The 13,678-nt window shown below is 42.8% G+C and overlaps 1 protein-coding gene across 3 annotated transcripts in view; it reads left to right on the top strand.

The window, feature by feature from the left end:
- The window catches only part of STOX1 (storkhead box 1), a 67,075-nt gene extending 55,426 nt beyond the window's left edge, over positions 1-11,649 (top strand). For 2 of the 3 annotated variants that reach the window (XM_055274516.2, XM_063637174.1), the window contains exons 2-4: positions 678-830; positions 2,874-5,232; positions 11,187-11,649. In XM_055274516.2, coding sequence (XP_055130491.1) covers positions 678-830; positions 2,874-5,232; positions 11,187-11,334 — 2,660 coding nt within the window. In that variant the 3' untranslated portion in view covers positions 11,335-11,649. The remainder of the gene's footprint in view (positions 1-677; positions 831-2,873; positions 5,233-11,186) is intronic. The other variant, XM_055274518.2, reaches the window with a different exon arrangement.
- The last annotated feature ends 2,029 nt before the right edge of the window (positions 11,650-13,678 follow it).

Here is a 13,678-nt window from a genome sequence, read left to right on the forward strand (position 1 = left end):
TCTAGCTTACATTTCCAGCCTTGTCTTCCACTTTGGTCCTGTATTGAGCCTTGAGTTCTATTGAACCAGGATAACTCTATCCATGTCCTTACATGTGCTTTCCATGGTTTTGCTTCATGTCTTCTTGCTCATTGGAAAACACTTCTGCCTTTCTTCAAATCTTCCTGATCATCCCAATCAGGAAAATGTGGAATGGTGAAAATGCTGGATCAGGAGTCAGAAGACCTATTTCTGTCACTTTACTTGCTTTTAGACTTGGGACCATTACTTGAGTTTTCTATAACTTTATATATTTTGAGTAAAGAAATAATCCTGTGTCTGCCTTTCTCAAGATAGCTAATACGAAAAAATAGTTTGAAAGATGGTAAACTGCTGGTATATAAGTATTGCGTGACCTCCTGAACTCTGATAATACTTTGAGCCTTCCTAATGGACTCTTGCCATCTCTTATTGTAGAGACAGTTAATACACATTTCTTAAAAGTAGAGACCATAGTGTAAATCTTTCTTGCGTAGTTTCTGTCATCGTACATGTCATGTTAACAGATTCTGAGTAAAGACTGATGAAAGCATTGCAATTCTACTTATTAATCTTTATTTTTGTTTCACTAATTCCAAACATTTTATACTATATCAAATGTATCAACCCCCCTCCCTTTTTTTTAATCTCCAATTTAGGTGATGTCTTTCCAGTGCAAATGAATCCAATAACTCAATCTCAGTTTGTACCTTTGGGTGAAGTTCTTTGCTGTGCTATATCTGATATGAATACAGCTCAGATTGTAGTAACACAGGAATCACTTTTGGAGCGTTTGATGAAACATTACCCAGGTAGAGTAATAAGTTCTTCTCTATTTGTACTTCACTGTATGTGTTTGGTTTCTATTTATAATTAGTCTTAAACACATAAATAAACTGGGTGATATCCTTTTTTCCCCTCTTCTATAGAACTTTATATCAGAACCCTGCCAGAAGAAGTCCTGCATCAACAAATTTGATAAGGGTATTTCTTTTACATTTCAGATAAACTTTTCCAAAAATAAATGCTTACGGCAATAAATAAATAAATCACACTCTGTGGAAAGGAGTGCAAAATGAGAAAGTAAAGTTTATTTCCCCCCATCTCCCATTTTTTCATTCTCACTTCCCAGAGGTAATAACTGCTATTATCATTTCTTATATATGATAATATAATACATTTTTCATAACATAAATTGGAACTTTTTTTTTTTTTTTTTTGAGACAGAGTCTCGCTCTGTCACCCAGGCTGGAGTGCAATGGCGTGATCTCGGCTCACTGCAACCTCCACCTCCCCGGGGTTCAAGCGATTCTTCTGCCTCAGCCTCCTCAGTAGCTGGGATTACAGGCACCCGCCAGCATGCCCAGATAATTTTTGTATTTTTAGTAGAGACAGGGTTTCACCATGTTGGTTAGGCTGGTCTTGAACTCCTGACCTCATGATCCACCCGCCTCGGCCTCCCAAAGTGTTGGGATTACAGGCATGAGCCACCGTGCCCGGCATAAATTGGATCATTCTATACATTCCCTCAACACGTTTCCCTTATTAACTTAAAAACATATCTTGGAGATCTGTCAATGCTAACACATATTGATATGTCTCATTCTTTATTTTATTTGAGACAAGACCTCACTCTGTTGCCCAGATTAGAGTGCAGAGGCATCTTCTTAGATCACTGCAGCCTCAAACTCGTGGGTTGAAGCAATCCACCTGCCTCAGCCTCGCAAGTAGCTGGGACCACAGGTGCACGCCACTCATTCTTTTATTTATTTATTTTCTTCCTTTTCAAGAATGGCATCTGGGCCGGGCATGGTGGCTCACGCCTGTAATCCCAGCACTTTGGGAGGCCAAGGTGGGCGGATCACGAGGTCAAGAGATTGAAAGCATCCTGGCCAATATGGTGAAACCCCATCTCTACTAAAAACTACAAAAAAAAAAAATTAGGCATGGTGGCAGGTGCCTGTAATCCTAGCTACTAAATAAAAGAATGCTTTCCTCAGTCACAGTTTAAATTTATAATGGGTTTTTTTTGAATGAATTCAGATTTTTTTTGTCTATTTACTCATTAACCTACCCATGTGACTTTGTGTGGACCAAATTATTTTCCTGTTATTTTTATTTTTATTTTTGAGACAGGGTCTCACTATGTTGCCCAGGTTGGAGTGCAGTGGTGCAATTACGGCTCATTGCAACCTCTGCCTCCAAGGGCTCAAGCAATCCTCCCACCTCAGCCTCCAAAGCATCTGGTACTACAGACACCCGCCACCATGCCCTGCTAATTTTTGTATTTCTAGTAGAGGTATGATTTCACCATGTTGCCCAGCCTGGTCTTGAACTCCTGAGTTAAAGCGATCTGCCTGCCTCAGCCTCCCAAAGTGCTGGGATTACAGGTGTGAGCCACCGTGCCTGGCCTATTCCTATTATTTAAGTTATAAATATTATTTATACTTCTTTGGCTTTTTTTTTTTTTTTTGAGACAGGGTCTTGGTTTGTTGCCCAGGCTGGAGTACAGTGGCACGATCATAGCTCACTGCAGCCTTGAACTCCTGGACTCAAATGATCCTTCCATACCTGGCTAATGTTTAAAAATTTCTTTGTAGAGACGAAGTCTTGCTATGTTGCCTAGCCTTGTCTTGAACTCCTGGCTCAAGTGATCCTCCTGCCTCAGCCTCCCAAAACTCTGGGATTATAGGCATGAGCCATCACACCCATCCCTGGCATTTTAATCACATGTATTAATCATGTTACAGTCAGCTCTGGGTTTATCAAGCCGATGTGTAGTCATTTCAGAGTTACTGACTTCACTCATTAAAATTTTTCTTACTCAAAATCTGTAAAATGCTTGTCTGTTTTAGGCATTGCAATTCCATCGGAAGATATTCTTTATACCACTCTGGGAACACTGATTAAAGAAAGGAAGATTTATCACACTGGAGAAGGATACTTCATAGTTACTCCTCAGACTTACTTCATTACAAATACAACCACCCAGGAAAATAAGAGAGTGCTGCCATCAGATGAAAGTCGCCTGATGCCAGCTTCCATGACATATCTGGTGAGCATGGAGAGCTGTGTAGAGTCAGCCCAAGAGAATGCTGCCCCCATATGCCACTGTCAGTCTTGCCAGTGTTTCTGGGACGTGCACACTCAGGATGTTCAGGAACCACCAGTTGCTGCAGAAGTGACTAGGAAGAGTCATAGAGGTCTTGGGGAGTCTGTACCTTGGGTACAGAATGGGGCAGTTTCAGTGTCTGCGGAGCACCACATTTGTGAGAGCACCAAACCTTTACCATACACAAGAGATAAGGAAAAAGGCAAGAAGTTTGGTTTTAGTCTCTTATGGCGCAGCATATCTAGAAAGGAGAAGCCCAAAACAGAACACAGCAGTTTCTCTGCTCAGTTCCCACCTGAAGAATGGCCTGTCCGAGATGAAGATGACTTGGACAATATCCCTCGAGATGTTGAACATGAGATAATCAAACGAATTAACCCCATTTTGACTGTTGACAATTTAATCAAACACACCGTCCTAATGCAAAAATACGAAGAACAGAAAAAATATAATAGCCAGGGCACTTCCACTGACATGCTGACAATCGGGCATAAATATCCTTCAAAAGAGCGGGTTAAGAAAAGGCAGGGTCTGTCTGCAAAACCTCGAGGGCAGGGCCATTCTCGCAGGGATAGACACAAAGCCAGGAATCAGGGAAGTGAGCTTCAGCCAGGAAGCATTAGATTGGAGAAACACCCCAAGCTCCCTGCTACACAGCCCATCCCGAGAATTAAAAGCCCAAATGAAATGGTAGGTCAGAAACCACTTGGTGAGATTACAACAGTGCTAGGTTCCCATTTGATTTACAAAAAGCGAATCAGTAATCCTTTCCAGGGTTTGTCTCACCGAGGAAGCACAATATCCAAAGGGCACAAAATTCAGAAGACCAGTGATCTGAAACCCAGCCAGACTGGACCAAAGGAAAAGCCTTTCCAAAAGCCTAGGTCCTTGGATTCCTCAAGAATCTTTGATGGTAGAGCCAAAGAGCCATATGCTGAACAACCTAATGATAAAATGGAAGCAGAATCCATTTACATAAATGACCCTACTGTCAAACCCATCAGTGATGACTTCAGAGGTCACCTCTTCAGTCACCCTCAACATAGCATGTTGCAAAATGATGGTAAATGCTGTCCCTTTATGGAAAGCATGTTGAGATACGAAGTGTATGGTGGAGAAAATGAGGTAATTCCTGAAGTCTTGAGGAAAAGTCATTCCCACTTTGACAAATTAGGGGAGACCAAAGAGACTCCGCATAGCCTGCCATCACCAGGTGCCTCCTTTTCAGACCGAACACCCTCTGCTTGTAGATTAGTGGATAACACAATACACCAGTTTCAAAATCTTGGCCTTTTGGATTACCCAGTTGGCGTGAACCCTTTAAGACAACCTGAAAGACAAGACAGAGACTCAGAAGAATTATTGAGAAAAGGATTTGTCCAGGATGCAGAGACTACAAGCCTAGAAAATGAACGGCTTTCTAATGATGACCAGGCCTTGTATCAGAATGAAGTGGAAGATGATGATGGTGCCTGTAGTTCATTATATCTAGAGGAGGATGACATTTCTGAGAATGATGACTTATGTCAAATGCTGCCTGGCCACAGTCAGTATTGCTTCACAGGTGGAAGCCAGGGAAATCATTTAGGAAAACAAAAAGTGATTGAGACATCTCTGACTGAGTACAACAGCACAATGGAGAGGGTTGAGCCTCAGGTGCTTAAAAGGAACGAATGCTACAAACCCACTGGGCTGCATGCTACCCCAGGTGAAAGCCAAGAACCTAACCTCTCTGCTGAAAGTTGTGGCCTAAATTCAGGGGCCCAGTTTGGTTTTAACTACGAAGAAGAACCCACTGTTGCTAAACATGTACAGGCCTCAGCACCTGCTGATGAAAGAATCTTTGATTACTATAGCACAAGAAAAGCCAGTTTCGAAGCTGAAGTCATACAAGACGCTATTGGTGACACAGGAAAGAAGCCAACTAGCTGGAGTCAGAGTCCTCAGAATCAGGAAATGAGAAAACATTTCCCACAAAAGTTCCAACTTTTCAACACTTCACATATGCCAGTGTTGGCTCAGGATGTCCAATATGAACACAATCACTTGGAAGGGACAGAATATCACAGCATGGCAGGAGATAGTGGAATAGATTCTCCACGGTAAGTCCACACAAAAGTGTCTGATTTAGGCCAGATGCAGTGGCTCATGCCTGTAATCCCAGCACTTTGGGAGGCCGAGGCGGGCGGATCATGAGGTCAAGATATCGAGACCATCCTGGCCAACATGGTGAAACCCCGTCTCTACTAAAAATACAACCGGGCGTGGTGGCACGTGTAATCCCAGCTACTCGGGAGGCTGAGGCAGGAGAATCGCTTGAACCTGGGAGGTGGAGGTTGTAGTGAGCCGAGATCATGCCACTGTACTCCAGCCTGGTGATGGAGCAAGACTCTGTCTCAAAAAAAAGAAAAAAAAGAAAGTGTCTGATTAGCCGCTGTTCTACAGGAATTATGAAAATCAAGGGCATTTTGTTATCTAGTCAGCGACTACTGACTATCACACTTCTATAATGATACAATTCTTCCAGCTTTTATACCTTTACTGAATAAATTGTATAAAGTTACAATGAAATCTCTTATATAGTAGGATACAGTTTATTTTTAATGTGAACCAAATTTGACCGTCCCCACTACTCATAAATCTTCAATTATTTCTAAAAATAGAAATTTCTATAAGCCAAGCACTTTCTGAACTGAGGGTTGGAAGTTTTCACTTCTATGCCTGGCTCTACACAGGTTGAGAAAGGGATGTGGCTACTATCCACTAATATTTTATTTTATTTTTGAGACAGAGTTTTGTTCTTGTCGCCCAGGCTGGAGTGCAATGGCGTGATCTCGGCTCACCACAGCCTCCACCTCCCGGATTCAAGTGATTCTCCTACCTCATCCTCCCAAGTATCTGGGATTACAGGCATGCACCACCACACCCAGCTAATTTTGTATTTTTAGTAGAGATGAGGTTTCTCCATGTTGGTCAGGCTGGTCTTGAACTCCCAACCTCAGGTGATCTGCCCGCCTTGGCCTCCCAAAGTGCTGGGATTACAGGCGTGAGCCACCATGCCCAGCCTAATATTTTCTTTCTTTCTTTCTTTTTTTTTTTTTTGAGACAGAGTTTTGCTGTGTTGTCCAGGCTGGAGTGCAGTGGTGCAATCTCTGCTCACTGCAACCTCTGCCTCCTGGGTTCAAGCAATTCTCCCACTTTAGCCTCCTGAGTAGCTGGGATCACAGCCATGCACCACCATGCCCAGCTAATTTTTGCATTTTTTAGTAGAGACGAGATTTTGCCATGTTGGCCAGGCTGGCCTTGAACTCCTAACCTCAAGTGATCCACCCTCCTCAGCCTCCCAAAGTACTGCAATTACAGGTGTGAGCCACCATGCCCGGCCTCCACTAATGTTTTCCATGCCGATTTGTTTAAACGTTGTTTGGATTATAAAAGTAGTATAGCCATGATAGAACACTTAAGAAGTACTGAAAAGTATTTTTTTTCCCTTTAAAAATAGCTAACAATCTTACTGGGTGAAAAATATTTTTTAAAACACCTATACTTATTCTGACACACACACACACACACACACACACACACATATATATTTTGAGATGGAGTTTTTCTCTTGTTGCCCGGGCTGGAATGCAATGGTGTGGTCTCAGCTCACTGCAACCTCTGCCTCCCGGGTTCAAGCAATTCTCCTGGCTCAGTCCCCCAAGTAGCTGGGATTACAGGTGCCCGCCACCACGCCTGACTAATTTTTGTATTTTCAGTAGAGACAGGGTTCCACCATGTTGGCCAGGCTGGTCTCGAACTCCTGACCTCAGGTGATCTGCCCGCCTCAGCCTCCCAAAGTGCTGGGATTACAGGCGTGGGCCACTGTGCCTGGCCTAACATCTAGATATTTTTAAAAAAATCATTTTATATTTGGTGTATTTCTGTATAACACTTCAGTCCAAATGTATAGATCTATAGATTTTGTCTGCTGGGCTCGTACTGAGTTACTATTTTGCATGTTGCTTTTTAAAATTAATAGTCTATCATATGAACATTTTCCTTACGTTATTTAATAGTTTCTCACAGGTCATTCTAAAATTTGGTTCATATCTTGGCCAGTATTTTTTTTTTTTTTGCTTTGAGACAGTGATTGACTCTGTCACCCAGGCTGGAGTGCAGTGGTACAATCACAGCTCACTGCAGCTTCAACCTCCCTGGGCTCAAGTGATCCTCCTACCTCAGTCTCCCGCGTACCTGGGACTACAGTCACATGTCACTATGCCCAGCTAATTTTTTTTTTTTTTTGGAGAGATGGGGTTTCACCATGTTGCTCAGGCTGGTTAGTCTCAAACTCCTGGGCTCAAGCGATTCAGCCTCCCAAAGAGCTGGGGTTACAGGTGTGAGCCACTGAGTATGGCTGGCCCTACGCTTTTTTCTATGCATTTGTAAGTTGCTCTGTTGTTTTTTCTTTGAGACAGGGTTGCACTCTGTCACCCAGCTGGAGTGCAATGACACAATCATAGCTCACTGCAGCCTAGACCTCCTGGGCTCAAGCCATCCCCCAACCTCAGCCTCTGGAGTAGCTTGGATTATAGGCACGTGCTACTATACCCAGCTAATTTTTGGTAGAGATGAGGTTTTACAATGTGACCAGTCTGGTCTCGAACTCCTGGGCTCAAGGGATTCTCCCGCTTCAGTCTCCCAAAGTGCTGGGATTACAGGCATGACCCACTGCACTGGCCATCAGGCTAATTAAAGAGTTTTTTTGATCACTTCTCGGCCTTTTGGCTAAGATCAAGTGTAAAAAAGTTTTTTGGTGGAGACAATATATTGCTATGTTGCCCAGGCTGGTCTCGAACTGGATTCAACTATCCTCTTGCCTTGGCCTCCCAGTCTTGGGATTGCAGGCGTGAGCCACTGTACCAGGGCTTAATAAAAGTATTTTTAACAACAAGTCATACAGAGCCATGGCTTTCTTTTTTCATATAACTTATGTATATCCTGTTATTGGTAAATGTAGCTTAAGCTTGGTGTTTGTTTGTTTGTTTGTTTTTTGAGATGTAGTCTTTCTCTGTTGCCCAGGCTGGAGTGCAGTGGCGCGATCTCAGCTCACTGCAACCTCTGCCTCCTGGGTTCAAGCAATTCTCATGCCTCAGTCTCCCAAATAGCTGGGATTATAGGCACACACCACCAGGCCCAGCTAATTTTTGTGTTTTTATTAGAGACAGGGTTTCACCATGTTGTCCAGGCTGGTCTTGAACTCCTGCTTCAGGTGATCCACTCGTCTCAGCCTCCAAAGTGCTGGGGTTACAGGCATAAGCCACTGCGCCTGGCCTCAAGCCTTTTTTTTTCCTTGCCTCAGCCTCTTGAGTAGCTGGGACTACAGGCGTGAGCCACCACGCCCAGCTATTTTATGTGTGTGTGTGTATTTTTTTTTTTTTTTTTAACAGAGATGAGGTTTCACCATGTTGGCCAGGCTGGTCTCGAACTCCTGGCCTCAAGTGATCTGCCCACCTTGGCCTCCCTGGCCTCAAGTGATCCACCCACCTTGGCTGGGATTACAGGCATGAGCCACAAGCTTGTTCTTTTTAGTGGCTGTTTAGCATTCTGTTATGTGGACTTATATATATAAATAAATATTATTTTCCTTTTTTTTCTCTTTTTTTAGAGACAAGGTCTCACACTGTTGCCCAGGATAGAGTACAGTGGTTCAGTCAGGGCTCACTATAGCCTCAGCCTCCTGGTCTCAAGCAAATCAGCCTCCTGTGTAGCTGGGACCACAGGCATGCACCACCACACCCAGCTGTTGCTTATTATTATTTTGTAAGAATGAGGTCTCACTATGTTGTCCAGGCTGGTCTCAAACTCCTGGGCTCAAGCAGTTCTCCCATCTTGGCCTCTCAAAGTGCTAGGGTTATAGGCATGAGCCACTGTGCCCAGCCTATTTTCCTTTCTTTGACATTTAGATCATTCCCAATTGTTTGCTACTAATAAATCAACCTGCAGTGAGTTATTTTTACATAAAAATGTGGACATTTCTGAGTTTTTTTCTTAGGATATATTCCTAGAAATCTACATTTTAAAAACATATCATTACTTCTTTATTGGGGGTGCAAGACCTTTTCTTTTTTTTTTTTTTGAGACGGAGTCTCGCTCTTTCGCCCAGGCTGCAGTGCAGTAGCACAATCTCAGCTCACTGCAACCTCTACCTCCCGGGTTCAAGTGATTCTTCTGCCTCAGCCTCCTGAGTAGCTGGGATTACAGGCACACACCACCACGCCCAGCTAATTTTTGTATTTTTAGTAGAGATGAGGTTTTCACCACGTTGGTCAGGCTGGTCTCGAACTCCTGACCTCAAGTGATCCACCCGCCTCGGCCTCCCAAAGTGCTGGGATTACAGGTGTAAGCCCCCATGCCCGGCTATTAAGTCTTTAAGATAATCAAAACATGTCTTCAAACGTGAACAGTGGTGGTGTAAACCAACAAGCCATGGGTTCCTTTTCTTTATCTGTGGCAAAAACAAAACAAAAACAGATGAGAGACATTACTCCTTGATAGGTGACTAGGAATTTTGATTTGCAAAATTTCGAGAAATTTAATTTCTTAAGGATTGGTTATTTTTAAGCAATATGCTTTTCCTGAAAGGCTAGCTATAATAGGCATTTAGAGGAAAGGGAAGGGAAAGTAACATTTGAACATCAACTGTGTGCCATAATGGTTATAAGGATTAGGGGGATAGAGATGAACAAGACATTGTTTCTACTTACAGGAAGTATACAATTTAGTTGGGGAGACAAACAATAAACAGGCAAGTTGAACTTAAGAACAAAGCATGAGACTTTTACAGTCAGAGTGATGGAATTGAGTGATCGGCTGTTTAGAGGAAGACTTATTAGACAAAATATATTTGATATATTTTAATGTAATGGACAGTTGATGGAGAGTAGCAAAGTGGGAAATGGGAATGTTGAAAAGCAAAAATAGGCTGGACGCGGTGGCTCATGCCTGTAATCTTAGCACTTTGGGAGGCTGAGGCGGGTGTGGATCACAAGGTCAGCGGTTCGAGACCAGCCTGACCAACATGGTGAAACCCTGTCTGTACTGAAAATACAAAAATTAGCCAGGTGTGGTGGCACGCGCCTGTAATCCCAGCTACTCAGGAGGCTGAGGCAGGAGAATCGCTTGAACCGGGGAGGTGGAGGTTGCAGTGGGCCAAGACTGCACATTGCACTCCAGCCTGGGCAACAGAGCGAGACTCTGTTTAAAAAAAAAAAAAAAAAGCAAAAATACTTTTTTTTTTTTGTGACAGAGTCTCGCTCTGTTGCCCAGGCTGGAGTGTAGTGGGTGTGATCTTGGCTCACTGCAACCTCTGCCTCATAGGTTCAAGAGATTCTCATGCCTCAGTCTCATGAGTAGCTGAGATTACAGGTGTGTACCACCATGCCTGGCTAATTTTTGTATTTTTAGTAGAGACGGGGTTTCACCATGTTGGCCAGGCTAGTCTCAAACTCCTGGCCTCAAGTGATCCGCCTGCCTTGGCCTCCTGAAGTGCTGGGATTACAGGCGTGAGCCACTGTGCCCAGCCTACCAAACAGTATTGTGAGTTAGCTGAAGCAAGGCATATGTGTTAGATAATGGCCTAATATAGCTTGTTCCTCCTAGAAAAGAACATTGTAATATTAAAAATATAATAATTTGCTTTTCTCTTCCATATGATTTCTCATAAAAGTAATAAATTTCACAGGAAGATATTGGCCACTTCAGATATATAGAATTTTTTCAGGGAACTTACTGTTTCTGACTAGAATATACTTGATACTGGATCTGAGAACAGATGTTTTTCAGAAAATATAAACTTCTGTGAAGGCAGCTGTCAAATAATTGAGGTGCTATGGTGAAGCCTTTAAAATGTAAAGAGCACTTTGGATTTTTAAAGGTTAACTTATTTGATAAGTGTACCTTTGTATTAGTAAATGTACTACTTCAAAGTAACAAATGAAAGTATAATGCCTTGGTTAGAAATTCAAGTTCCCTTTGAAGCCAATAATTCTGTTTTTTTTAATATCTTTAGGACACAGAGTCTGGGATCTAATAATTCAGTCATTTTGGATGGACTAAAAAGAAGACAGAATTTTCTGCAAAACGCTGAAGGCACAAAGAGCAGTCAACCACTCACATCCAATTCCTTACTACCACTAACTCCAGTCATAAACGTTTAATTTTCTTTTGGAAACCTATTTTTTTTTTCTTTGTAAAAAGGTAGAGCATTACTACAGAATCTTTCAATCATATAAGAATTGAGTATATAAGAATTGTCTAAAGGCAAGCATATCTATGCTATTAGCCACATTACATATTTTGTTCTAATTACTGGCTTTTTTTCCTTAAGGCTTTTTGAAGCTTATTTTACTGTGAGTTTATTGGGAGTATATAGATTATTTTCAATTAAAAAGTGGAATTATTGGTCCCCTTCCAATTGTAATTAACTTGAATTTTTATACATTAGTTTCTCAAATATATAGAATGCCAATTTACTTCCTGTGGTGAATTTTTTTTTTAACCTACACTAATATTGAGTTCTAAGTTAAGTGGATCTCACCAGATTTCAACACAAAGTCAGAAAACAGTGTGTGTTGAAGCAGTGTCTGTTGCAAGAAAACAGTGTCTGCTGCAAGGTATCTATGCAACCCTAAGTCTTTACCATTACCAAGAAAGAATTTACATAAATGTGTTGACTACTCTGCAACAAGAATTCCTTTAATCATTGCTACCCAGGGTCTTCTCTTTGACCAGCTTGGACATGAACAAATGGTTCCCAATGTGACTGACAATGTCGAAAATTCCTGTGGCAAGAGGCATCTGGCTGTACTACTGTTCCTCTGGTTCCTCCCTACATTTCAGGCCTTTGGATGGAGTCTTGCTCTGTTGCCCAGGCTGGAGTGGAGTGGTGCAATCTCGGCTCACTGCAACCTCTGCCTCCCAGGTTCATGCCATTCTCCTGCCTCAGCTTCCCGAGTAGCTGGGATTACAGGTGCCTGCCACCACACCAGGCAAATTTTTTGTATTTTTAGTAGAGACGGGGTTTCACCGTGTTAGCCAAGATGGTCTCAATCTCCTGACCTCGTGATCCACCCGCCTCGGCCTCCCAAAGTGTTGGGATTACAGGCATGAGCCACCGCACCTGGCCCAGGCCTTCTTTATAGATGGCAGTGAGAAGTCAGATGGTAGAGACAGAATGTGGAGATAGAAGGGAAGCAGAATGGTTACCAAATGGCTTGGGAGTAAAAGGGAGGTTCTGAATGGGAGGTTTAGAGAAAGGTGGAAGGAGTCTGGTAGACATTTAGCAGTTCATCTGCATTTTGATCCATTTCCACTCATGGTAAGACCTAGAATTTTATCTGTTAAGCCTTTTCAGACCAAGTAGTAGAATGGGCAGTTCTCCTGGGTTTGGGGAACATGGAACAATCAAGACTGGTTTCAGCATGTTGAGAAGATGATGGTGCTGATTTATGGTTGAGGGAATGTTTTTTCTTTTCTTTTTTTTTTGAGACAGCGTCTCGCACTGTCGCCAGGGCTGCAGTGCAATGGCATAATCTCGGTTTACGGCAACCTCTGCTTCCCAGGTTCAAGCGATTCTCCTGCCTCAGCCTCCTGAGTAGCTGGGATTACAGGTGTGCACCACCACGCTCGGCTAATTTTTTGTATTTTTAGTAGAGATGGGGTTTCACTATGTTGACCAGGCTAGTCTCGAACTCCTGACCTCTTGATTCGCCTGCCTCGGCTTCCAAAGTGCTGGGATTACAGGCATGAATGACTGAATAACTGGAGTGTCTCTTTCTGACTCTCACCATACTGACAACAATGAAGTCCAGAGAGAAGCCTGGCACTGGAGAACTTTGTGCAGTCCCTGTGGAAGTGCAGATGACATTCACTGCTCTCTTTTGCAGTGGTCAGATCACTCACTCTTGACTATTGGCTTTCAGTGGACCCCAATTGACTGACATACCATTGCATTCTGAGAAGATTAATTGTTGTCAAAACAGCAGTGTAAACCCTGCTGCCAGTACCAAGAGAGGTGGGTAATCTGGTATAGAAAAGACTTGTAGGGGAAGTAGAGGTGAGAATATTGTTTTAGGGGGTCTTACAGCATGGAATCAGCACCAGTGAATGGAAGTTAAGAGAAGTATTTTAACAACGAAAAAAAAATTTTTTTTTGAGTCAGGGTCTCTGTCACTCAGGCTGGAGTACAGTGGCATGATCATAGCACACTGCAGCCTCGACCTATTGGACTCAAGTGATCCTCTCACTTCAGCCCCCCGAGTAACTGGGACTATAGGCGTAAGCCACCAGGCTTGTCTAATTTTGTTTTTTGTAGAGACAGGATCTCACTGTGTTGGCCAGGCTGGTCTTGAACTTCTGTCCTCAAGCAATCTTCCCACCTGGGCCTCCCAAAGTGCTGGAATTACAGGTGTGAGCCACTGTGCCTGGCAGAATTTTCTATTAGACAAAGCTATCTGAAGATGAAGTAGGCAACTTTGGAAAAGAATGAATTTCCCATTGTTT

The sequence above is a fragment of the Symphalangus syndactylus genome, chromosome 4 (assembly GCF_028878055.3).
Source record: "Symphalangus syndactylus isolate Jambi chromosome 4, NHGRI_mSymSyn1-v2.1_pri, whole genome shotgun sequence".
NCBI lineage: Eukaryota > Metazoa > Chordata > Mammalia > Primates > Hylobatidae > Symphalangus > Symphalangus syndactylus.